Source organism: Telmatherina bonti (assembly GCF_933228915.1).
Source record: "Telmatherina bonti genome assembly, chromosome: 11".
NCBI lineage: Eukaryota > Metazoa > Chordata > Actinopteri > Atheriniformes > Telmatherinidae > Telmatherina > Telmatherina bonti.
In genome coordinates, this window is record NC_136629.1 from 24819010 (window position 1) to 24846833 (window position 27824).

At 36.1% G+C, this 27824-nt stretch overlaps 2 protein-coding genes across 2 annotated transcripts; one reads left to right on the plus strand and one right to left on the minus strand.

Moving 5' to 3' along the window:
• Positions 1 to 68: 68 nt before the first annotated feature.
• mcph1 (microcephalin 1) lies at positions 69 to 27789 on the minus strand (the record flags this gene model as incomplete). The annotated part of the gene is made up of 14 exons (XM_079248775.1): positions 69 to 121; positions 215 to 452; positions 18540 to 18617; positions 18709 to 18871; positions 19011 to 19048; positions 21403 to 21518; positions 22718 to 23851; positions 24817 to 24897; positions 25008 to 25139; positions 25221 to 25332; positions 27186 to 27270; positions 27351 to 27469; positions 27565 to 27656; positions 27756 to 27789. The coding sequence occupies 14 exons, from the start codon at positions 27787 to 27789 to the stop codon at positions 69 to 71; spliced, it is 2475 nt and encodes an 824-aa protein (XP_079104901.1).
• On the plus strand, positions 5826 to 16472 carry angpt2a (angiopoietin 2a; the record flags this gene model as incomplete). Its single annotated transcript, XM_079249348.1, has 9 exons — positions 5826 to 6089; positions 9210 to 9365; positions 10129 to 10250; positions 10336 to 10574; positions 11433 to 11560; positions 12894 to 12995; positions 13786 to 13952; positions 14838 to 14968; positions 16300 to 16472. The coding sequence occupies 9 exons, from the start codon at positions 5826 to 5828 to the stop codon at positions 16470 to 16472; spliced, it is 1482 nt and encodes a 493-aa protein (XP_079105474.1).
• Positions 27790 to 27824: the final 35 nt, after the last annotated feature.

Consider the following 27824-nt stretch of genomic DNA (forward strand, 5'->3'; position numbering starts at 1 on the left):
TTGCATTGAAAGCATCATAAAGCTAACTTCACAGTAAAAAAAAACAGAACAAAAACAATCCCCAGCCGTTACTCCAAGTCATAGTTATCATATGACAATATCTTCAGATTAGAGATGCTATCTGAAATAAAACCACACAAGAAGATAAAAGTAATTACTGATATGGTAAATAAGGTTGAAAGTTTAGCTTTTATTACATAGATTAAGATCTTACCCAGAATCCACTGTTCAGACAGGATCCTGCTTCCCTCTGGTCTCCTGCCGTTATACTTTCCAATGCAGATACCTGCTTGCCGCACTGTCTTGCAGACTGTTCCTCCACACAGTTCAATCAGCTCCACCAGACTCTGTGTGGGTGGTTGGGAGTGCTGTGAAACAAACACAACTGGCTGGTTTTGGAACAGATCCTGCTGGTGCTCCCCAGCAGATAGGTGCCTCTGGAGACGACAGATCTGGAGGAGAATTAAACATTGTCATACACTCATGCACTGTTTCACTAAGGCACAGACAAAACTAAGACAAACAAGATTTGACAAAACAGTCATAAAAATTTTTTTTTTTCCTCTCCAAGGTTTGTATTATCCAAGCGTTACTCAGATTATAAAGAAATGAAGCTATTAGTAGTAGTAAGCTAATTCAAACTAGCATAGAGATGGAAACAAGGCAATGCAGTTCTTTCCTACATTCAAGCAAACCTGGAGTTTATTCATTTACCAAGTAGTTACATGTGCATGAGGAAAAAAAAACCAAAAAAAAAAAAAAAACATAAATAAATAAAGTTCCATTTCACAAGGAATTTCATGGCAGGTTATTTTTTTGCTCGACCACCAGAGAAGACTCAAAGAAGTTACACTGACATGAAAGAGGCAATACTTATCAACACTTTGTCATGACTGAGACAAAATCATTTTAAAAGGCCTTTCCCAAAATTTTAAACAACTAATAGTTACATTGCTTGTTTCCAGCTAACAGCTGACTTTAATAGACATATTCATAATGACAGGCCAGAGGAAAAAAAAAATTAAAAAAGAAAAAAGAATAATTGTTTAATGCTTTAATTGGAATGAAGTTTAACTGAGTTAAAACAATTTGAATTTTGACAACAGGTGTTAATAAATACATCATGACAGCGACCAGAGAACCAGACAAATCAATTTACCACTGTAACCTGTCATATTACGTACTACGTGCATCAAAATGGAAAGTATGGGAAAACACTTATTAGAGTATACAGACAATATTCATGTAACCGCTTTTAATTCACATCTGTAATGTACAAAGTGTGTCAAGTGAAAATATCTCCCTCTCTCGCTGTACCAAGTCCAGATTTAAGATAGACTTTTCTCTGATAAGCACAATAAACCACGATAAAGATCAATATCATCGACTCAAGAAACACTAAAAACAGTCATGCCTCATTTACACTGGATAGATGACAATTATATTGATTCAATTTTGTTGTTAATGTCGACTTTATCAGTTCAGTTCAAAGAACTTTATCCATCTACTGTGGGACAATTTCAACAAATCAAGTACTCACTTTAACCGCTAACATCCCTATTTTATAAGTCAAAACAGCCAAACATTTGACACCTTTAAGTCTGTTTCAGCACTGAAGTACTGCAACAAGCCTGAAGGTGGCTGCTGTAGCTCCAGCAGTAGCATAACAAAATGGCTTTGAGACCTTTGCAGACAAAAAAAAAAAAAAAAAAAAAGTCACAGAAATCACTGACTATAAAAGAGGTTTTTTTTTTTTTTTTTTTTTTTTTTAAAGCTCTGTTTCTTTTTGGGTTTGGTGAATGATCCTTCAAGTTCTCACAACAGGCCTGCTTTGTATTCAGCAAGGGTCAGTTAGTAAACTTAAGGGTGCAGTTTTGTCTGTTCTCAGTCAAATACCTAGAAAAAAGCTTTAAACAAATTCAGTCTTATTATTGTCTCACATTAATAAATCAGAATGGTCAGAAATTTCAAATGAATGTAACATTTTATCAATCCAAAAGATAATTTGCATTTTTGCAGTAGGGACTTCAAGAAATGTTGCAACTGATGGACATCAAAAAGAAGAAAAGAAATTCATATGAAAATAGTTGTTCCTAAAAATTTATGTAAAGTTAAAATGAATATTATTTAATGGGAAGAATAAAAGACCATATTTAATGTCTATTATTGAATAAAAACAATCTCACACACATAAAAGGTGGAGGAAATTTTCACCATGCTGCCAGTAAAATGCATAACATAAGTTACTTAACCTTTTAAAAATGATAGATCTATCTTTGTGTAAATGACCGTGCAGTCATGGGAGCGGGTCCTCCATTAACTTTAATTAAAAACACTTTCACAGTGGAAATGCAGTGACATTTACATGTTGCACCACATTCAGTAGTAAAGATTAGCATTAATGTTATGTCATACCAGTCTTCTTGGTGCTTTTAAGACACAGATACCGTAACTCTTATCTTTATTCACATCTCCAGATAACTATAAACTTGTCTTATGTTTAAGCACTTGCCAACAATAGACAAATAAATGCATGAAAAATAATTGCTACGATATGAAACCAGTGTCACACAAAGTAAACGGCACTGATCATGTTACAATGCAACATCTCACTTAGAAATCGTTGCCCCTGTCATTCATGTGGATGTTACTTTGGCCTGCAGCATCTACCCCCCCATGGCAACTGCACTTCCTAACAAAGGCGATCTCCCCCAGAAGGACAAAGCACCCCGTCACACCACAGATCTGCTCATTGCGATGAAAGAAAGACAATCAAGAGTGGAAGGTTTTCATCAAGAAGATTCCTTGAGTCCCAGTCAGACTGATTTATTGTGAAATGCACCAAAAAGAAAAAAATTCCATGGAGACCCCATCCCTGATCCAAACGTTCTTAGTTTAGCTAAATGTATTTTATTGCAAGAGAAGCAGTAAGTTAGATGACTGATATGACTTTGTATGTTGCACAGGTAGGTGTACTTGATTACATATATAAGAGGCAGGATTATACTGTTCTGCTTTTCAATATAACTTAATTTTTCAAACCGTTTAAGGTTCCATTAAATACATTTTTCCTTCTTCTCACTACTTGCATGCTGCCAATACACACTGTGAACTAAAAACATATATCTTTGCCTGAGACCTTAGTAAAGCAGCTATGTTAGCAAACAGTTGCCCATGTAGATGCTCATTTATTATGTAACATTGTTATTTCTGTGACATGTTCTATCTATAAATGAAAATATAATTATATTCACTCTTCTTTAACTCTGTCTCCTGCGTGGACAGTCTACAGTGGGTCTTAAGAGCCTGTCTTTTCTGAAAATAGCTACTGGTTGCAGACAGAAATAGCTTTATAATGGCAGTGAGCATTTACAGTACTGAAACTAAAAACTAAGCTAAACTTTGTAAGGTTGAGAAACACTGTAGATTACAGTAATCACAACTTGCAGGCATCTCTTTTACCTCCATCTACACATAATTTGCTACATTTTCACAGAAAAATATTAGTTTGAGGGATTTTAACATTATGATGTTTGGTTTGAAATACTTTGTGAAGTAGCTGAAAGCTGAAGACTGACTGTCACCCAAACAAGCAGCAGATGTTTTTCAAATCTCCACAGAATGGCTCACATGGAAAGGACAGTGGTTTTATAAAAAAAAAAAAAAAAAAAAAAGAAACTTGTCTTGTACACTTACAAAATTTAGTCTGATGAGTTACATATTTTGTAAAAGCATGAACTGATTTAGTTTTCATACGAAAAACCACATATCTTTACTGTGATAGAAAAATCCATACTTCCGCTGACATACAATGCAGTTACATTATTCTTGTCATGCACAGCGAGTCAACAGGCAGGCAGCTTCTGCAGCCTTGTAACCAAGAATAAATGAAAATTGACATCTTCTTATAGTGAAATGCTGCATGCGCTTGACATCTCAGCAGATGTTAGACATGCTCACAGCATGAGAAAACTGTCTGTTGTGCGGTATGCATAGGATGTGGCTCAGTGATAAATTAAATGAGTGAATGGCCCCTGGAGGAGATATCTGTCTGAATGAATCACTACTCCTGCTCCTTGTCTCCACTGTGTTTTTGATACCCATAAAACAAACTGAAAAAAATGGGTGCAGGTGAATCCACAGTATGAGTCAGCCTGAACACCTGAAAAATGTTCATGTTTTCGAAATGACGACAAGTTCTTCCTCTTTGGTAATGCGCCTTAAATATGCTGCATTTCCTTAATACAGACTGTATTACATCAGCCTGCTTCCTACGATTCTCTAGAAAAGCAATCAGAGGTTTTCCTATCAATGAATGATTCAGGAAAGTGTTTCAATGAGCTTAATACAACTTTAGACCAAAGTTTTGTAGAATGTACACAGCAACTGGTTGTTTGATGACACAAAGTCCTGACATTTTTAAATAACAATAACTCTGCAACTTCCCCACAACACTCTTCATGTGTTATACCAGATGGCATATGCATAAAGCTGCATCATACCAGCATAACACCTTTTAATATGCTATTTTACCAAAAACCATTTCTTTTAAGTACAGTAAAAGAATTTACCAACGTGACTATTTCAGTCATATTATTCAGATCTGGTGTCTATAAACGTTCTACTTTTTTTTAACATCAGCAGAGCATGCCTGAAAATGACCACACTGCCTGAAATAAGCTGTATAAGCATTTATGAAAATATTTATCTATATAAAAGTTAGTTGTTTTTGCCTTAAATCATACTTAAAATTAGTATGTGACACAGTGCATCTGTGTGGGATCATTATTTGTCATGCTATTCTAGGTCAGTGTAAGTTTGAATGGGTCAGGATACAGGAAACACCCACAACCTGCAAACATTAAAAAATCTGAGCAACCCAACAGGGTAGCAATGAGTTCACAGTAAACAATGTTGCTGCTGAGGGAAATTAAATTTTATTTGAAATGGCAGACCTCTAACCTCAATAAACAAAAATAAGAAGTCTATTATTATTTTACAGGGCCCAGGTGGGCACTTCAGTTTGTACCAGAAGCAGATAATAGACATCAGGGATTTTAAGACTCACAGGAAGTTATAAGGACATTTAATTGTTTTATACTTAGAATATAAAATAAATTCATGGGGAAAGAAAATGGAAACAATATAAAAAAATAAGTCTGATAAAAGGGACAATTACTATATTTTCATACTATTGTAGATGTACCTTCTTATAAGAACAACGCATGACATATGAGGAAATCAGTCTTTTTTCCTTCGAATCTCCCATTCAAGGCTCCTGTGTGTGTGTGTGTGTGTGTGTTGTCGGCTGGGAAACATTTTTCAATGAACGGGATGGACACCGTCACAATCAAAGAGTGCTGAACGTGGACAACAGCATCCTGAGTAGCTGTTCATTTGGAGCCCAAAACAACGTGTGGGTGTAGTAGAGGATGTAGTGGAGGATGTGTAGTTTGTGCATTTGCTCCTGTGTGTTGTTTAGTGTGTACTGAAAGGAATCTCCACTTCACTGATCTTCACAGTGACTGGCCAAAGTGAAAAGGGGAGTGGTTTCAACTCACAGTTTGTGAGTTGAAACCACTTTAGCAAGCGGCTGGGGGCTTGTTGAAAAGCAAGCACATGCAGTCTGGCACCAGTAACCTAACGACACACCATTTCAAATTCCTGATGGCTTTCTCTCCTCCTACCACTGAGTGGTAATAAAAGGAGTCTGCACAACCTCAGGAGGGCTGTTTACACTTGGATGCTGTTAGGGAAAGACATCCAACAATTTAGAGAAGATTAGAGAATCCCTGGTAACCTTCAGGGAAAAGAAAAACTCTTGAATGAAGATGCTGAATGTGGACTTGCTAGTTTTAAGCTTCTGCCTTGGTCTGGGAGCAGGATACACTGCTGCTGGTAAGAGACAATATCAGATCCAAAACGGCCCATGCAGCTACACCTTTCTACTGCCTGAGCAGGAAAACTGCCAAAACCAGAACAACTACAATTATCCCATTCAAAAGGATGGACCCACTGACAACGAGTCAACACAGAGGCTGGAACAACTGGAGATCAACTTGGAGAACAACACACAGTGGCTGCTTAAGGTAAAGTGACACATCTCATTTAAAAAAAAAAAAATACATTCAATACTTTTAATCACAGAGATTTAGGAGTAAAAAAAAAGAAAAAGTAACTATTTGTGTAGGAGAAAGTGTGTCAAAGTGAAAGCGTGCTGAAAAGAAGGAACCTCCGCAAAAGTGTTAGAAAAAAGCTTGTAATTTCTAGTTCATGACGGCAGGAAATGTTAAAACAAATCCTACACACACATACAACATATAACAAGACTGAATTTTAAACATCTGTAAACTAAACTTAAAAAAAGTCTGATATATATTTCTGCCAGTAAAGCAGCCAGTCACTGTGTGAAATGAGGCAATTTCATGCATTGGAAAACTTGGGCTGAAGTCCAACCACTGACGACTTAACATGCGGACATGAGAAAGGCTTGACCCAGACTGCAAAACCGTAATAAATCTGTTCTGCCAAACAAAAAGCTCAGAATCAGATTAAATGACAAAAGGTACAATTTTTCTGAACCTGAAGTTAGAGCAGAGGTGTGACAAATAAAAAAACAAGTACCACATCACCGCTTCAATTTGTTTTCTAAAAAACTAACAAAACCCATCAGAGTCTGAATTAATTTATAAAGAGTTGAAATAAACAAAAAATGTGCTGAGAGTCTTTGCAAGACTTTTAGGCAATGCATCATGGACTTGATGACAGACAGAAACTGAACACAGGTGTCCGCACGAGTGATATATTCTTAAACCACAGAACAGATTCTTTCTTCCTTTTTTTCCACCTCTTCTTTTCAACATTTTCAGTGTGATTAATGATCAGAAGTACAGATGAACCTGATAAGTCAAACCTTTCACAGTTGGATCAAGAACTGAACAAGCTCTGACCCATTCCACAGGAGACATTAGACAACACAACCTTTAGAAGGACACGATCTCAGGTGCTGGCTCACATCAAAACCTGATCGCTGAACAAAGTCCAGCACAGCAGTACATCTAAAGCATTGACAGGTTACACATTTCTTACATACAAAAGAAGGCTAATGTTGGCCACCAAAATGTCAACGTTACATCTTTTGTTACACTTAAAGTTTTCACCTAACTGAAAGATACTGGGTGCATTCCTTTGTTGCACCACCTCTCTACATTAGAAAATATGGGAATGCAAAAGCACAACTGAGGTGTGAAGTCTGAAAAAAAAAACTATGCACATGCAAAAAGCTGTACAGGCGGTCTATGGGAAAAAAAAAAAACAAAAAAAAACTGCTTGCCAAACAGTGTCAGATTTAGCATTTTTTTGTTCTTCAGGCATATGTTAAATACTCCCATGCGCTATATATAGCTGTTTGTTATATTTCTGTCTTGCAGTGACAGTAAGAGTTATGTTTTCCAACAAAATTAATTTAATACTTTATCACAAGTCACTCAGTGACTTATACCAGCCAATTTTCAGAACATGTAACCTTATTTCAACACAATATTAATATATGAAAGTCATTAGTCTCTATTAGACAACAAATATATTTGTGCAGCAAAAGCTATGGGACCAGATTATCTTATCATTTAATGTGGCAAGCTGTTTTAAGTGTAGGACAGAAGTTTGGTATTCCAAGCCACACTTCTTACACAGCTGATAAGTTCCCAGCAGGGCATGACTTTAAACACTAAATGGGAATATTTAAGTTCTATTTTTACATTTGATGAACTAGTGCATTGGATAAAACACAACCACTTCACACGGTCAAGTGTCTTGCCTATGCGATATCTGTGGGTGCAAAAAGCAGGTAAAGAGCACTCACTGATGTATGAACAGATAATAGATCAAACTTATTTAATTAAGTGTCGCACTGACGTTGCAGTTTATGCAGCAGGGAGCTCATGTTTGAATGGAACAGATGTGGATAGATTAAAGAAGTGCAAATAAGTTCACACTGTTTGCAAATCATTAACAAAAACTTTTTCCTGTGCTTCATGTGTCTTTTTTCTGATATAAAATCATCCCTGCACAGCAATTCTATGTATAACATGTCTATTTATAGTGGAATTTTAAAAAAAGTCACATTTTCATATAAATGAGGAACTCCGTAATTCTTCACTGACGCTTTTGAGGCACGCAGAGTAAACATCTGATTAGATCAGTAACTGTCAGTGCGAGATCCGGCCGACAACTCAGTTCACAATGTTCCACACATCTGCGTGTATCCAAAAACATAAACTAGACACAAGAAACAAAGACAAACAAATAAAAAACAAAAAAACACCACCTCATCTCTTGTTTACATTTGTAAAAAAAAACAAAACAGTAACAACAGTAATGTTTGAAGTCATTTTACTGACAAATGATTCCGCAAACTTCGTGTGTATGTTGACGGCATTCCACTGACGTTGGTTTCCAGATGCATACAAGTGAGACTGTCATGAAGGATGTAACTCCTCACTCAACACTTCCATCCTGTTTACGAGTCGTGTGACCTGATTGCCACTCAGGAACACCATGCAGGAAATAACTTAATGATTAGTCTGGGTCTAAATCTGGACATTCAGTAAGGTAGATAAGAACAAAAAGGTTTTGAGATGGGCATTGTTACATCATAACTCCAAAATACTTTAAATTTCCTTCATATAGCTTATTAATCTGTCATTACAGAGGCAGGAAAAAAAGCATATCATGGAGATATACACACAAAAAAAAAAGTTCACACAGGCTTATAAATATGGACTGACAAAACTGTCATGGGTCAAATCACTTCTCTCCTTAGGGTGTTTCCTAAATATTACTGATTCTGTAATCAGTGTATAAATGTTAAAAAGAAAAATGGTTACTAAATACATTTTAAATCTAGAAACATGATGACTGCAAGGATTTTGCAAGTTGTCCTGTGCATACCTAGGGTAATAGTGTGGATTCAGACACAAGAAAATGGTGATTAACTGCTGCAAACTCACACAGCAAAACAGAATAAAAAATTAAAAAAAAGAATTTCTATAGTGAAGTGACTCCTCTACAATATTTACATAAATATCTGTATCCATATTACAGGAAAAAATAATCCAGTGAACAGAGACAAACCTGCTGGCTAATAATGGCTATCAAAACATTTTAAAACAGTTTCAAGTCAACTGTCTATCTTTTTTTATGTGTTGCAGTTAGAGAATTACATACAAGACAGCATGAAACAGGATTTCGTCCAATTTCAACAGTCTGCTGTACACAACCACACAGCTACAATGATTGAAATTGGAGCAAACCTGCTGAGTCAAACTGCTGAGCAAACAAGGAAACTCACCAATGTGGAGGCTCAGGTGAGGCTGCATAGTAATGTTTTTCCCATAACACATGCTTAAAGTACGGCACATGGTTGTTCAACCTCCTTCTTCTGTGCATGCAAAGGTTCAAGTGTGCTCTGCGGTTCACAGTGATAGTGTAGCTTCAGAGTGTTAAAAATTGAGCAGTGGGGAAAAACAGGCATGGTGGCGTCAGTTTATTATTGTGGCTACACGTCAATGACCTTATGTGAGCCAACTGTACAGCATTTCCTGTTATTAGCACACTCGTATTCCCAGAGAAAGGGTCTATCAGTTTGTCACAATCACACATCCGTCTGTTCAAAGACATCAACAGCTCCATTGGAGACACACAGCTTAGGATCCATGTAAACAACCTGGTTTTTGCTGAGTTCAGTTCCTCCAAACTGGGAAATTAGTGGCAAGATCCTCAACCCCAGAGTTTAGTTCAATACGTAAATCTGTGAAAATATGTGGGTTTCAGAAGCTTCCCCTTGCTCAGGTGTGTCTGCTGTATGAGAACATGGCCGCATTTTCTTGTGTTGTCTTTTTTCCACTTTAAAAATGGCTGTTTGTTGAATACATAAACTTGGGCTGAGCTTCATCACTTAATAGAATACAGAGCTCAACGCCGTTTGACCCAAAATATATTAATGACATATAATTTTCATATGTTTTGTGTTCATGTGCCGGATTTCTTTCTCCTAATTTATGATGAAGCATCAAAAAATATAGTTGAAACATCAAAGTCAGTTGCTTGATTATTTTATTTTTGTTCTAGGTGATTCATCACGCAACTCGACTTGAACGTCAGCTTCTTGAGAATTCATTGTCAACCAACAAGTTGGAAAAAGAACTCATCGTCCAAACCAATGAAATCAACAAACTAAATGACAAAAACAGGTGAAGACATAATTTTTTTTAATGACTGAAATTATGACTATGTAATAAAGACTAAACTCTGTGCTGAACTTGCCTATTTCCTCAGTCTTCTGGAAAAGAAAGTGCAAGAGATGGAGGAGCAGAGGGAGGTGGAGCTGAAGACACTCAGAGAGGAAAAGGAGAACCTTCAGACTCTAATACTCAGGCAAACAGCCATCATTGGTAAGCTGGAAGAGCAGCTGCTTAAAGTCTCTTCCAACAATTCTGTCCTACATCAGCAGCAGCAGGAGCTACTGGACACAGTGAACAACCTCATACACACCCTGTCTGCTGGCTCTGCTCAAGGTGAGTCACCACCTTAAGTTATCATTACATCTTTATCAGTAAACAAAAAACAAAAGACAAAGTGTGGATATTTCAAATTTCCCATTTAAGCACAACACATATTCACTGATAACTCTGTATAAATACAATCCTGATTGATAGAGTGATAAAAGTTGTGATAATCAGATATTATCTGGGATGGATGCAATATAATCGAACAGTTCAGCATTTTTACCAACAAGGTTAATTCACTGTTGGACCAAAAGCTGAATAGGAAGACCAATATCACTTTCAAATCTGACTGTGCTATCAAGTCTTGTATATTTTATAAACTAGAAAGCATGAACTTTACTTTTTTCCACCACCTGGTACTGTGGGGGTAGTTGCTGTAGGAGTAGGCATTATTTCCCATACTTAAAGTAAACCGAGACTACCAGATGTCCGTAATCTTACATTTGCTAATATTTTTTTTTTAAATCAATTAACAGACATACCTATTATGTCAATTCTAGATATTAATGCCACTTCATATATGACCTTGTTAAGAACTGAAGGCCTCTTGCACAGGACTAGAAATCTAAATAAAAAACACATAATGCAAATAATAAAAGGTAATTCAAAAAAATGTAAATCTAAGTACTTTATTGATTTTATTAAATAAAATTTGGCCAAAACATCTTAGGTTTCTGAAATATTAGTAAGGTGGTGTTGGTGTACTTGAATAACAATGTAATTACACCACACTGCACAAGATTATTGTGCATATTAACATTGAATAAATTACTGATCCTTTCATGTTACCAGATCATAAGATATAAAAGTATTTTAACGAAAGCCAATTTTGTGCTGTTTAAGTAACAATACTTACTTCAACTGCAGAGCCCAAAACAGTCATGATGCAGGACACTCCTTCTACATACATGGACTGTGCAGCAGTATACAAGTCAGGAAACACCCACAGTGGCATCTACACTCTGATAATACCCAACACTACAATGGAAGTTAAGGTAAACCTGTTTAATTGTCTCAGATTTTATGGGAGAGGTAGTGAGAGTCTAGTAACTGAGCAATAAAGCAATGGCCTCCCAGTATCATGACACTGGGATTGCAAATGAAGTGCTTGAGTGCAGACCTAAACTAGAAAAACCCGAGGAGAGCAAAGACCTCTGCCAAGCAGCTCATTTCCACCCATATTGTCATTTCAACCCCATGTTCCAGTCCTACATTTATTGTATACATGATTAGATTAATTGGTGATTAAAAAAATACCATTAACATTTAAAAAAACAATATTATTAATAGTCAACTACATATTAAACATAGCAATAGCAAGTTCTTTTCCTTTTTTATTGCCACATTTTCCTTTAACATCAATATATTTGAAAACCAGTGTTATGTATGTGGACTCTTGATAAAGAATGGAAATGCTACGCTTAGCTGTTCTTTCAGCATGTGCACAATAACATTTATTGAGTTACATTTTTTTTTTGTTTTTTATCTTACCAACTGGCTGTTCTGTCTTTTATCTTTTTATTAAAATGTAAAAATATCCAGCAGCTCAATTCCCCCATGTTTGATGCACACTAAAAATATAAGACTTTGTTTTTTCTTTCTGTTACCTGACATAAAACTGGATTTACCATAACATTATTATATTGTATACAAGAGGTATAACCAACTTCTCGTATATTTTCCATAACATTTGGATACGTGAGTATAATGACATTGCATATTGATAGTGTTGCGTAAAAATATCGTCACCCAAAATCTCTATCTTGCAGTGTTTAAGAATCCGTGTATAAATGATTGTGTCCACAATTCCTTCCAGCTCACCCCCAAAATTGTATGAAATTTAAGTTACACTAACATCCATTCTCAGAAAAAAACAAAAAAAATATATATTTCCCAGTAGTTTTTCAGTAAAATTGCCAACAACCAGACAGACAGATGAACACAGGCAAAAACATAACCACCTTGGCAGAGGTAATAATGATGTGCATAGACATGCACTGGCCTACACTCACTTTGAGATAACAGCACTGCAAGCTACTGGATAAGTGGTTTAGTAAAAAGAAGTATTTGAGGGTAAGGGAGTTTAATTAAAATGTTCTCACACTTGCTGTAATGATGTGCATGCTTGAGTATAAAATGTGATCTCCTTAGAAACTGCTCAGAAGCTTGGACATAATTTCTGAATCACTTTGCAGAAACATATCACGTTCAGATTAAACACATAAAAGACTGCAATGTCAAATTATAAATAAACTTTGTACCGTGTTTTTAAAAAAAAATTTTTTTAAGTGGTTATTTACAGTGATTTCCTCTTACATGTAATTGAAGGCTTTCTGTGACATGGAAACAGAAGGAGGAGGTTGGACAGTACTACAAAAACGTATTGACGGCCATGTTGACTTTCACCGTACGTGGCAAGAGTACAAAAAGGTATAGTCAATCAAGAAGAAATTCCTCCCTTAGAAAATATTACCCAGGCTACAGTTTTCATTCCAAACACACAGAACAGTGGTCAGATTTCTTTTGTTCTTTTTGCCTCCTCCTTGTGCAGTGGGAAGGACATCACTCTTATGAAATAGTGTTTCAGTATCAATGCATGCATTTTAAAAACACAACAATTTCAACTATTTGCCTTAATTTAAGTAGTATATTCTTATGCAGGTCTGAACATCACTAATGATAAAATAATCATTTAAAAATATAAATGTTTGCCTGGAAATAGTAACTAGTGTTGCATAAACAAAGCATGGTATATTTTTGAGTAACACTGTGCAAATAATGTTTCTTCTCGTGGTAATGATGAGGGGTGGGAAATTTAATTGAAAAAAAATTGTATATCAGGATTTTTTGCTTAACAATTTTAAAATTGTTTTTTTTCTTTGGTTTCTTGGGCATTATAGCAGTAGAATGATGGTCTGGCTACTGTGTTGTTGTTTTTTTTAATTGAAATTGAGAAAAATGACTAGCAAAAAATGTTTTGTACATTTTTTTTGGTTTTTATTCTACAGAAATCAGCAATGTCGAAGAATCGTGAGAATAGCAATTTAAATCAAATCTGCACCTAAAAAAAATCGGAATCGGGACAAAAGCATATCATCGCAGCCCTAGTAACGATACGGTGCTCCTTTGCTGGTCAAAGCTTTTGCAAAAGGGGAAAAACTGCTGTGGTCCTTCTGGTCATTCTTCAAGGCTTAATTACATTTCTTTTATTTCTTTCCAGGGGTTTGGAGAACCTTCAGGTGAATTCTGGTTGGGTAATGAATTTGTGTCCATGCTAACAAGTCAGCAAAACTACAAGCTAAGGATCCAGCTGAGCGACTGGGAAGGAAACTCTGCATTTTCAGAATATGACCTGTTTTCTCTGGATAATGAAGCACTAAATTACAAGTAAGTTACTGGGACCTGAATACCTTTCAAAAACTGCTGACAATTTTTAGCCTTGCAATATCATCCGAGGCCAGCCTAAAAGCTCAACAAATGACAGTTATTGTGAAGGAAATACCTACCTTTACACTAAAAACTGGCTTTGCAAACCTACGTTTAACTTTTGTGGCAATCTCTTTCATATAAAACAATTGTTCAACAGATATAAAAGGGTTAGCAAAGTAAAAGTTTACTAAACTAAAAAACCTAATCCGCTCATGATTATAAATCCTGACACTATCCAAAAGCAAAAGAACATGCTATTCAAATCCCCCTCGATAATGGATCTTGACATGAGACAATACAGATGCTGACACTGATGTTTTGGCTTCAGCCCAAACAAAATATAATAAAACCTGTTGGTATTTGAAAAATAGGAAAGAGATAACATCTTGGTTTTTCTGACTTTCAGCCTGAGATTCTTGGCAACAATATAACATTCATGTCCAAACAAAAGTGTTAAATCTGTCAAAATCCACAAAGTGCCCAATTCAACAAAAACATATTACTTTAATACAAATGGCTTGGTCTTAAGGGTGCCAGTTGTTTGGTTAAAATGAAATTTCAACAAACTACATACTGTATTATACAAAGAAATAAATAAAACCAGCAGAATAAAATATTTTAGCAAAGTATGTTAAAATGACTAAAATCATCCAAAATGAACTACAATAAAGTGATGTTTTAAAGAGAACTGTGGCATATTTATATAGTTATGACTAAATCCATTTTATATTGGCTGGTGAAGACCACTGAAGGGTATTATAGAGTCTTTAAGGTGCCTTTTGAGGAACAGCAATTACAGACTTCCTCCTCCTTTTCCTTCATTTTTCCTTTTCCATTCTACAGGATACACCTTAAAGGCTACAGTGGAACCGCAGGCAAAATAAGCAGCATTGGGCAGCCAGGAAGTGATTTCAGTACAAAGGATGCAGACAATGACAAATGTGTTTGCAAATGTTCACAACTGACAACAGGAGGTAAGACATCCATTTTTCTTAATAACTTGTACATTTAAATCATTTTGCTTATCAAGAAAAAACTTTTTTGATTATTGGAAAGCATTTATCATGGAGCAAATTCCCACTAACACAAACCTTGGCTCTCACCCAAAAAAATCTTCAAGGGCATTTTAAGGGCTGCTGTACTTTTTTGACCGTGTCAAAGAGCACAATTAGCAGACTTAATCACTGATCAACTCATTGGGGAATTCAGCACCAACAATAGCTGACATTAATAGCCTGGGAACAGAGCTTTTCCCTCTCTCCTCTTGTAGCTTAAAAGTCCTCCGCCATTCCCTTTAAAGTGACTCTCTTGCCAGACGTTAGTCTCTCTATGCTGGGGTCTGCCAAGTGAGCTTGAAAGGATAAAAACTGTAACCTCGTCCCTTTTTCCCATGAGAGGACTCTCACAGGGGACTCCATGGGCACATTAGACACAAATGTGACTGAGTGGCATTGGCCATTAAAAAATAAATAAAACAGGTTCTGTCATTACGTGTAAGTAGCAGAACATTTTGAATAAAGACAAAATTGTAGCAGGATAATGAATCCGTATATGAATGTGCTCAAGAAGGAACTCTCAATAAACCCTCTAAAACATCAAGACTACTAACTACAACAGGTGTTTGGGAGTGCAGGTGGATAATTCAGAAGAACTGCACAAAGCTATGAGTTAATGTTGACATAGGCCTGGGAAGACCGGTAAACCCCTTCTACAGATGAAATTTCAGACAGCACAGAGTGCAGGCAAAGTTGCATTTTGGGTTTGTGCAAGAATGAAAAATACATGACATGAAAGATTTATACATTCTGTCTCTGCTGAATAAGTTCTGATCCTTTATTTAAACCAAGTTCATTCATTTTATGACAAGTGCAATAAATAATTTAAATAATTGTATAAATCAATCAAATCAAATTAAATTGTATGAAATCCTTCATTTCTGATACAATTTGGAAAGAAGTAAAAATATTTTCACTATGAGGAAATCATTCAATTTTCCTGAATTGTCACAAAGTTTTACCAACTTTTTTTTTTTTTACAGCTTTTGAAAGCTGAATCAAGGTGTTTGTAATGTACATAAATAGACTGTAACTCTTCAATATTATTAGAAGGGGTCTTTGAATTTACCTGCATATGAGTTTAATATATTGCTTTGCCTTCTGATAAAGCAAAGGTTTTCTCAAATGGTAAGAGAAAAAGACAATAGTTTAATAAAGCTACAATACATAAAAGACAGCTACTGTTTTACACACAGCTCTTTTCATTTTTTGCCTGACAATAAATTAAAATGGATGGTTTTCTTTTTCAGGATGGTGGTTTGATGCCTGCGGTCCATCTAATTTGAATGGGATATATTATCAACAAGGGCAAAACTCCAATCGCTTCAATGGGATCAAATGGTACTACTGGAAAGGCTCAGGCTATTCACTGAAGTCAACTACAATGATGATCAGACCAGCTGACTTTTCTGGTCCACGCTGAACGCATTCAACAAAGCGAACAGGAAATTCTGCCCAAAAACAACGACCAAAAGAAAACAAAAAAGAACTGATTGAGGGAATGAAAGCACTTCATGAATATATTTTTATATACATTGCCATTATTTATGTTTAATTGTTTGAATTAAAAGGTTGGGGCAGACAGCTGTGAATGCAGTTTAAAACATAGACTTTTTTTTTTTTTAGGTGATTTAATTCCGTTAGATAGGCTTACTAGCCACATAGGAAAAGCCAGATCATAATGTAACACTGTCTAAAACTAATATTTTAAACAATTTCTACACACTTTAAGAAACCATTTGAGTATGATTTGAAAAACACTTGATGCTATGTTATGAAACAGACTATGGTACAACATGCAGATTATAAAAAACTGGCTCAAAAAGGATTGTAATGTGTTGGGAATTTTTTTATAATCAAATCTTTAAATTGAAAGTGCCACAAGAACCGTTTCTCCTGTGATATACTGTTTTGCTTCATAGAATGTATGTACATTTTATTTGTTTAATTTATGTCTTTAAGGTATATATTTAACTTTATTATATTTGAAGAAAAACTGTTACAGATACTGAATGAGGGTCTGAGCCACTTGGTAACTTGTGCACACAAGAAAAGAATATTTGTAATATATTTTGTTTTACCTTCCCAGACAAACACATTTTTGGAGTAAATCACTTGAGAAACTTTATATGGATGAAATAATTATTTGTACATTTTGAGGCAACACTATAGTTTAAATATGTGAATAAAAGTATTTATAAATTTAAAGTTTGGTTTTTGGTTCAGAGTTCAAAGCCTAGCATGGAGACAAAATAAGTGATCACGTGCTGTGAGCATTCATTTTTGTGTGGATCAGTCGTTTTGCAGACGACACACAATGCCCTAATTTGTGGAGGGTTTTCTAAGTTATCAGGTGCTTTTGAGCTGCATTGTATGGTGATTTGTCAAACACATGAGTGGGCCTCCTAAAATTAAAAAGCGATTTTAACCCATGTACCAGTCACCTGTTGGCAGCTGCTTTCTTTCAGTGTATATAATAATGTGAAAATGCAAGCAGTGACTAAGCTCTAAAGATTTCCAAAAAATTCACTCAGTCCCTAGAACTGGTTAGGTCAAAAGCACTTATGTAACTTAAAACTTTGTGGAACAGTGGTTCTGTGAGCATGTGGTCAGATATGTCCTGAACAATAGTCCCATTAGCTAAAATCATAGTAATACAAAAAGCAAAGATGTTTCAAGAAATGCTCATCTTCTCAAAGAGCTTTTGTTTTAAAAACCCAACATATTTTAACATCTGCAGCAGATCAACAGTGTAGTAGTCAAGAAAAACTCAAATGTAATTTAATGATCAGAAGCAGTGTCGAACTGACTTTTAAGGTTAGAATGCCTTTGATTCGCAGCGCCTTTGATTATTTAAACAGTCCACAAGCTGAGGTGGTGAAAGCTTCATATTTTCAATTAATCAAGTTGAAGTTAGGATAGAATACTTGTTCAAATATTGGCCTTGCATAGCATACAAGCAAACACCAATTCATCACTTCAACAGGAAATTTAATGTCACAAGATACTCTAGAGGTATGCATAAAATACTCTTAACAACCATTTTTGTATATTTAAAGTTAATAATAATACTAAATAACACTAAAAGTTTTGAACACGCAGCATCGCTAATTCAGAACGCAAGAAGACATTGTTGGAAGAAGACAGGGAAAGACAGAACAAGAGGTGAGATTAGTCAAAATAAAATTGTCTTATACTCGCCAGAGATATCTTACAGTACTGGTAGGATGCAAAATGGATGCTGAATTTGCTTTTTATAAGGGGCGCATCACTGAGGCTTTGCAAAAATTCTGTACTCCATTTTAATGCACGGGCCATGGCAGGAATAAAAACTTTATGCTTTGGAGTCGATCAGTTGAACATCTGAACTATTCAAAACAAAATAAGGTTTAAAGTCAAACACAATGTTCCACCAAAGTTCATGCAGGGTATCAGTTTTGGACACTTGCTATCTCTACCTAATCACCACTTGCTGATGGTTGGTACTTACCTGTGCTGCGGGAAATTGGTCTGAAAGTTCATATGGTTCCTCTGGAATCCACTGCCTTTGCTCCAAACACCAGAGAATCTATTTAATGGAAACATTAAAATGGCATTGTAATATGTTTAGTTTTCTATCATACTGTGTAACAGTTTCTAAACATTTACAGTGTCCATACCCATTCAAAAGAGAGAATCCAGCAACCACGTGCTATGCCCAGAAGGATGTTGAGAGTCCTCCTGTGTCCCCCAGACACCACATGAGTCGTGTTCTCACAAACTTGGTCAACAATTGAAAAACCACCCAGCGCTTTCACCACCTGAACAACAGTGTTCTGCTTCCTAAAAGACGCAGACATCCAACATGAAGAATCAGAGGCCATCTCTTTTTGTTTTTGCCAATTTATTCACCAACGACACATTGACAAAAAACTGATCACCTTTATTTAAAGATACATACAGTTAAAAAAAAAGAACTTACTCTGTGGGCATACTTGTCATTACTAATGTTCTCATAGTCTGGAAGACATAAAAACACTCAAATTTAGGGATAAAAATACCTTTAGAAACAAATATGTAGTTCATGCAGGTGATCACAAAGAATTCCAACATGTTTGAATTTGTGTTTGGAGTATTTTCTTCCAGTTCAAATTTGTTCCTTACCTGTTGTGGGGGAAAAAAAAAACAACCCATCCTTCACGTACTTGAAAAATATTAATAGAACAATCCGATAATGTTGATTTAAAAAAACATTAATAATCAGTTGTTTTTAGCTTGTGTTTTATAGGACTACAAAACATTGCAAACTTGTAATGTTGCCAAAATTGGAGTAAAATAAAAAACAGTATCTACTAAAAACCCTTCCCCACTACCCTTCATAATGGTGTGTAGTTCTGGATTACACAGAAATGGATAACACACAACTAGAGGTCATGCACTTTTAATCGTCCTGCTGGATAAACAGTTAAAAAGAGACAAAAAAAATCAAGTTTCAAATCAATGTCGAGAAGGGGAAAAAAAAAAGAGACATCTGGAAGCACTGAACCTTAAGTATCTGTTTGTACCCTGATGACTGAGCTCATCCAGCCGCATACTTTGGCCCACAAACTTAAACCTATCATCAACACAAACACCTCAGTGACAGTTACAAACAGGATCACCAAGCCCTTTTCCTGCCACACTCTGATATCTGGTCTCACAGCTGGAAGTCAGAGGTCAAGGCCTGCTGAGCACAGAGGTGCCAAAACAGTTCACAAGCCGCACCCACACTTGTCAAATATTACATTACCCCTGAAAGTTGAGAAGTCCCTCAGCTGATACTGTCACTGCTGCATTACTGCTTCACTTTGATTGTTTAAACAGGGTATTCATACTAATAAATAGGTTTTGAATTCATAATTAGTCACAAAAATATTATCTACTAGTGCAACTATATCGTTAAAAATGAATGAGAAGATAATATGCTCATTGTGAGGTCTTTGAAATTAAATGAACAAACAAAAAAAGAAACTTAAAATACAGGAAGCTGCTGTGAAGTTGCATTGAAACAGATTCAGGCTTTACTTAAGGAGAGGAATTGTTCTAGTAGCTGCACAAAAATCTGGCACAGGAGAACGGGACGTGTATAATAAGCTTCTGACAAGGAGCTGGTGTGAACTGCAGCACGACCTACAAGCACAAACACTCCGAGCACAAATGAAGGAAATTCTTCACTGTATTACTGAGTTGCCTTGATGGCTACACACAGAAACTCAGATGATTTAGACAATCGAAGAGAAACTAAGGTCTCAGTGCTTTTTCAAAGCTTGAGGACTAAGTCAACCATGAGACACAATTACAAATAGCAGATATGCGAATAAAGACGTTCCAATATACTACTACAACAACAGAGACCACTTTACTTTCACAAGTTTCAGGTTGATTTGATGCTTTAACTACAAGATCACAGGCTGCTTATTCTTATTTAAAGACCTCCATCATTACATGATACCCGGCAGGAAAGAAAGCATGACAGAAAAAGTGAAATAATGAAATACCTGGAACAGACTTTTATGCTGGTTTTGTTTGTTTTTTTGTACTCCATGAATAAGTCATTATGTCAAATTCATGTTTGTTTTGTAAAGAAGGGACTCTAATCTGATGGCTTATTTTTTTCGGTTTCCCTCTCAAAAGATGGCTGTTTTTGCCAAAACTGTTTGAATTACCTACAATACACAGGCACAATCATAATTTTATAGACCCAAACAACCAACTACATCTCTGATCAGGCTACTATGAGTGACATGACATCATGTTTTTTTTTTCCAGCTACAGCTTGTTGAGGTTACCAGCATAACGAAAACAGAGCTGCAGGTGCATTTCCCAAGCAAGGAAGTTACGTTACCACCACAGCCAAAACACAGGAAACCCTCAGGACCAGACAAAAACTCCTATATAAATGCATCAAACAGCTACGGCCATGGAAACATGTGACCTTTAAGAAGGAAATACCTGAATAGAATTTACACAAACACAGCTGATGCTTGGTTTACTTCCTAAACTTCCTATAATCACAGAAAAGCACATTTTCTTTACACCACATTCCCCTTCATGTATGTATCTGAAGAGAAGAAAAACAATGTCCCACTAGAAGCTCAACCTGGAACAGCTTTGGCTCTGGATGTGGAGCAGTCACCGGCCAGTCAGAGGTTCAGTGGTTCCATCTCTCACATGTGAACATTACAGAAATTTCTCATCGATTAATAGTTGAATTAGTACAACTCACACTGATGGCTTTGCACGTCCTGCTCTTACAGTCCCTTTTCATTTTTTTTTAACATATATTACAATATCGTCACTTACTGTTAAAAGAAAAAAAAAAAAAGTCTTCTTACCTTTGTTTTGTTAACCATCGTCTGAAGACTCGAGCTGCCTTTCTTATTGTCGATTTCTTCAGTTTCAGAGGGGATCTCTGTGATACCAGCTGCACCTGTGCATTCATTTCCTCCACCTACATTTCAAAACAAGACAAGCAATATGAAATATTGCTTAAGAGGCATAGGGGGAGCCTTACACTTGATACAGCTGGTGATGTATGGTGTGTATGCGCTTTTCTGCTTCGTTCTACTTAGACCTAGCAGTACACTGAAACTCTAGAGTGAACTGCAACAGCTTTCATCACGTACATCCCTCTATAAATAGATCAGTAACACACTATTCATAAAAAATTTAGAAGAAAAAAAAAGTATACATTAACAAATATTTTAAGGTTTCACATTAATTCATTTACAACCCTTCAGATAAAATTTAGCTGAAATCAGTTGTTTAAAAACCACTGCAAAAAAATAGTATTTTATTCCCTTGATTGGTACACAGGCTACTTAATGTTGACTTTTCAAATACTTAAAAGATTCTTAAAACTACAAATTTTTTATCTTCCTGATCATCTTGATCTTTCTCCATCCATCTTTTGAATGTAGAAGGAAACTACAGCAATAGGATGAACATGCAAACATCTCGGAAGGGCCTCAGCTAAAATCTGACCCATGTGGGTACCAGAAATTTCAGACATGGGGAGATCCTGAGTGCTTGTCTTGATTTATTTGTGGTTCTGTTGAGGTGTTTATTTGTATGGTTTGGGATAATTTGTTTTCTAAGGAGGGACAACCAATCAGAGAGCTGTTCTGACTGATCACTTCCATAAATGATGTAAGACAGCTCTATGTAATGTTATACACAAAGTATAAACTACAGAAATATGTCTGAATGAATTCTGCTCCATCTTTTCCAGAAAAACACAGAGATATACTATAGATGTCCTGGAACAAAGTGCCAAGGTACTTTTTTCATTCTTCAACTACAAATAGAAATGTGTATATGTCTCTAAAATGTATGAGGCGCATAATTAAAAAAAGATCTAATTTATTTGTGGAACTCCTTTATTATTTTTCCATGTAACACCAAATAAAATAACGTATGCTTCAAGCTGTCTGTTTTGTTTAAAGCAATAACAATATCCTCAGTGATTCTTACTAATCACAGATTTGAATATTTTCTGAATTTGTTCAACATTTTGAGCATTTTTTTTATCCATATTACAACTTTGCACCATTGTTATGACTCAAATATTTTCAATTCTAAATGGTGACAATGACAGGAATCAACAGTGGTGTGTTCATTGTTATTTCTAATAGCAGCCTCATTACTCACTTTGGAAAGTATGAGAAAGGACAGTGAAATCACATTTTTTCTGCCGCTCGAGTGATGAGATATCCTCTGTTCCCAATGGTGGTTGGCCTGATGCAGCCACTGGTTTTCGTTTCCCTGTGCCACCTGTGGTTTTGCTGGTACTTGTGAGTCCCAACGTGCTTTGTCTTTGCTTTTCATTTACTGGGGTTGCATTGTTTATGGGAATATCCAAAGCAGTGAGAAATGTTTTAACATGTTGCTGTTGAAAACTCAGAGTTTCACTGCTCTCATGAGATTGCTGATGGACATTGCTGGCACAGTGACTTTTCTCCAGTTTCTGCTTCTTTTTCCCATTAGCCTCAGTCCCAAAGACGTCACTTTGTCTTTGCTTTCTCTTCTTTGGGGTAGAATCCAACTCAAAAGGTATATGAATGTTGCTATTTGAGGACAGATTAGGCAAAAAAGACCTTCTGTGGTTGGCTGGCGTGAAATAATCCTCAAATGCATCACTGGCGCCATCAGTGGAATTGGAGGCAACAGTTTTAGATCCACTGGAGATAGTACCGGTAAAAGACTGTGCCAAGGCACGAAGTGATTTTCTGGCCATTTTAGGCGTTTTCTGTTCAATGTTCTTTGACACAGAAGTTTCTTTTGACATTTCAGTAGCAGCATCAGCTGACATAGCTAGTGATGACAAGCAACCTAAAGAAATCCCAGCATTAGTGCAGCTTTTGGTGTCAGAGATGGCTTTAGCAGCTTTAACCGTTTGTTTTGCCTTTTCAGATTTATCAGGTCCAGATGATTTTGTTTGTGAGGGCCTTTCCTCTTGATGAAAATTCTTGTTTTTATCACACCTCTGCTGGACAGGACTCTGCAGACAGTCTCTAGATTTGGGTTTCTTTCTTCTGACCGAAGTTGATTTTAACTTTGCTTGTTTATTCCTTTCTTCACCCTCTTTGGCCTTAAAGTCCAAACACTCAGGAACAGTTGAAATCTGTTTTGGCACATCGTGGCAGGGTGACAGCCAGGGCTTCACAGAGTCTTGTTTAGAATGACCAGATTCTCCAAAATCAAGGTGTGATCTCACATCTTCTTTATCAGGTGAGCAGCCAAGTTCTGCAACATCAGCACTGGGATCATCATCTGACTCGTCATCTATTGCTGTTAATAGAGTTAAAAATTAAAAAAAAAAAAAAAAAATCAGAATCCAAACATTAAAATTCAGCAACATCTTCAAACCAGAGAAACATCTGTCAGCCATTGTCCGTTTATTGTGTCATTTCACAGTGGGTTCAGTTAGGAATTAGCACTCAATGACACCCCGATGATAAAACCAAATATAACATCTTTCTGTTCACAAGCTCACACATCTAGATTGCACACTAAACACCCACTGAGAATGTAGAGATGTGAAACAAACAAGATGTCTGTGAACAGTTTTATACATCACGCTATAGTTAAAATCACATCTTTTTTATGCTATAATAAGAAAAGAAAGATACAATCTAGTAGTACAATAAATTAAGTCATCACTAATCAATCCATTTCTTAATTTAAAAAAATCCTAAAAAAGAAAGCGGTTTCCTATGAGCTTTAATGTTGATCTTTGCTTATTACTCTAATAGAGTCGATGCTAAAACAAAATAATAGACATCGGTGCCTCTGCAATGGAAAATTAGTTGTAATATCCATTTTTCAAGTCAGCACTGTAATGCCCATTTACATCCAAGCTGATGATCTTATTTTGTTTACCATTTAGCTTATTTTGCATTTCCCGATTACATTTTTATGCCCTGCAGACCACTATGTAATTTCCAAGTCTTTCTAAATTTCATAAAAGGTTCATGCAGAACAACGTGCACCACAGATGTTCCCATTCCTCTCCATGAAAATAAATTTAATTGACCAAATCAGAGCAGCTTTATAAATTTCACAAAAATTGGATGAAAAGCAAACTGTCCTACAAACTTAATAAGACAAAAAAAATACTCAAAAACAAATAGTTTGTACTGACTTACAGACCACATAGACATGAAAACACTCATGTGATTCAGGAATGACAAAGTGAGCTACAGTTTTTCTATGATCTATACATATAAGATAACACCTAGTTTTCTTACACGTAAATTTGAAGACAGTTGGTGTGCTCCCGAGAGAAGGCCTCAGCTCAGTTGGTGAGCAGGATTCAGCCATCTGTGAAGCTGAAAGGCAGTCACATTTGGATTAATCTGCTGCCATTCCAAAAGTCCAGAAATGCTTCAAATCTTTGTCAATTCAACAACATATACTGTCGAGTTGCAGCTGCTCATACCTGTCGGTGAAAGGTTTTCTCGTTTGTCTTTCATGTCTTTCAAACGCTGTGCCATGTATTCAGACCTTTTCAAACCAGGGCTATAGATTATTCCATTCTCCTCATCAATTACAATGGGCGACACATTTGCAACTGGAAATAAGAGTTTACATTAAATGCATAATGACAGTAATATTTTTAAAGGGAGCAATGCAATACTTTTAAACATCTTACCTAGAGGCTCTTTTGGAGCAAAGTCTTTCATCATCCTCTCCATTTTTTTCTTAATACGCCAGTCATTTTTACTTTTCTTCTCAGGAGAATCCTTAGGCAACATACAACGATGCTAAGTAGATCGAATACAAAAGGATGTCAGGTACAGGATACATGCAGGTAAGTTCTCAATAAGCTAAGGAAAAGCTGAACAGTGTACAAATCACTTAAGTCTATGCAACTCAGCATCAGTACATAAAGTAAAGAGATGAAGCTGCTTGTTGTGGAATTTCTTCATAACCATCAGTGAGAAATAAATTCAAAGCTGAGTCTTTTGCTTGCACTTAAAAGTAGATAAGAACTCTGTGGATCAGATAGAGATCAGGAAATTGCTCAACAGGGAATGACAGAAAAAAAGAGTCAAGCTACACCACGTTTTTACACCACGTTGTGGTGGGAGCAATAGGCGCCTTTTACTGGTAGAGCGTAACTGTCAAGAGGGAGTGTAGCTCTGAATTAAGAAGTGAAGGTAGACCGGAGCCTCCTCTACTCTAGTTCTCTGCCCACACCGATCTCGGCCGATCCCTGCAAGTGCCATGTGTCTGGACAATGTGAGCATGAAAACAGTTCAAACTAGTCTAAACTAACTCACCTCAGTAAGCCTGCAGCTAGAGTCAGACAATAGCTGAAAACTTTTTCAAAACATTTTACTGCCATTTAAACTGTGAGTTAACAGCAACAATTAGATTTTAAAAATTTTAACTATATATAACTTAAGTACAATTTAAAATGATCATATACAATTTGCAAATGGAGTATGTAAATGTTTTTAATCTAAATTAAAATTTGACCTTTACGCAGCTCTCGTTTTCATGTGAACAGGGGTATCCTAAGTCAGTTGTCCTCGAGGGCCACTGTCCTGCAGGTTTTCCATGTATCCCATTAAATGCATCAAACAGCCAATAAAGATCTACACAATGAGTGATTAGTTTGAGTCAGGTGTGTTGGAACAGGGATACATGGAAAACCTGCAGGATTGTGACCCTCAAGGACCAGAGCTAGGCATCCCTGATGTGAAAGATAAAAACTTTCAAGAGTTTCAAGAAATTTAACATTAGCAGAGCTGACAAATTCTATTCTATTCTACAGTAATTTAGCAGACGCTTTTATCCAAAGCAACCTAACCTACATACACACTCATAGCCCAATAGGCACACATCGGGGACAACTTAGAGTTCAGTGTTTTGCCCAAGGACACTTCAGCACATAGTCAGGGGAAGCCTGGAATTGAAGTCCCAACTTTCCAGTTACAAGACAACTGCTCTTCCTCCTGAGCTAGAGCCCAGGTCAAAATGAAGGGGGAAAAAATAAATAAATAAATAAATAAATTAAAAAAAAAAAAAAAAAAAATTTAAACTGCAAAATACAGCAATATTTGCATGGTATTTTGCAGTGAGTTTAGGACACATGTGAGAGGAGGAGAGCCAAAAGCTATCAGGATTAAGCTGCTGAAATCTGACTTTCACTGTCCCGTCACTGGATTTTTCCAACAGTTGATATTTTGCCTCTTCTGTGAGCGACTTGCCGTCACTTCTTGAGGTTGAGAGATTTAAAAATCTATCCACTGTGTTGTTCACTAGAAGAAACATGGTGCTTCTGAATAAAAACTTTTCGAAAGCCAGAATTTTTGCAGTCATAAGAATGAAACAGCAGGAGAAAATGAAGATGTCTATAAGTAGACATTAGATATAACATTAATACGGTGCCCCTAAAAAAAAAAAAAAAAAAAAAAAAAAAAAAAAAAAAAATCAAAAGTAGATAATATACAATCCATTAAAAATAAGGCATAATCAGCTTTTGTCTGAAAACAAGCTCACTTCAGTGTTTCTTATAAAAGGTTCTGTCGCTATAGCGATATGTTATCACACCACAGTCAAATAATTTTGATCATGTACAAACAATGTGTGAGAATTTGTTTCTACTCACTTTCCTGTTCTTCATGACAGGATTGCTTTCATCATTTAAGGCTGGAAATAATTCTTCATCCACACGCACGCCGTCATCATAACACCTGAATGACAACAAGAGCTTATAAACCTTCATGGCTATGCAAAAAAACAAAACTGATTAAAAAGAAAAAGTCGTTCTTACCTTTTTATCCACAAAACAGAGACAAGTCGTACATCACTTTTCTTTGCTTTCCTCCATGTAGTTGGATGGCCATTGCTGAACACTACATGTGTAACTTGTTTATTAAACCTTTTTGATACCTTTAAAAGAAACGTTAAGAGTTTTATAGAGTTAACACATCTACAGTCTGAAAACACAAGAACTTTTTTTTTTTTTTTAAATACTTTTGTCAGACCTTAGCACCCATTTCATGCAGCTGCTGAATGAAAGTTTGCGAATAGTTTGCCCTTTTATCCGATGACCACACATCAACATAGGCAATGACATCTGTGATTCACATTGGGAAAAAAGTCATGGCATTGAACCACAAGTTGCAAAATTAATCTTGGATTTACAGCAATGAAACAATTAGGGAAATTAATATACCTTTAAGAATTGAAGAGGTGTTGTTTGTGGCCATCATTGGCTTCTTTAGGTCCAAGATAAATGTACTAG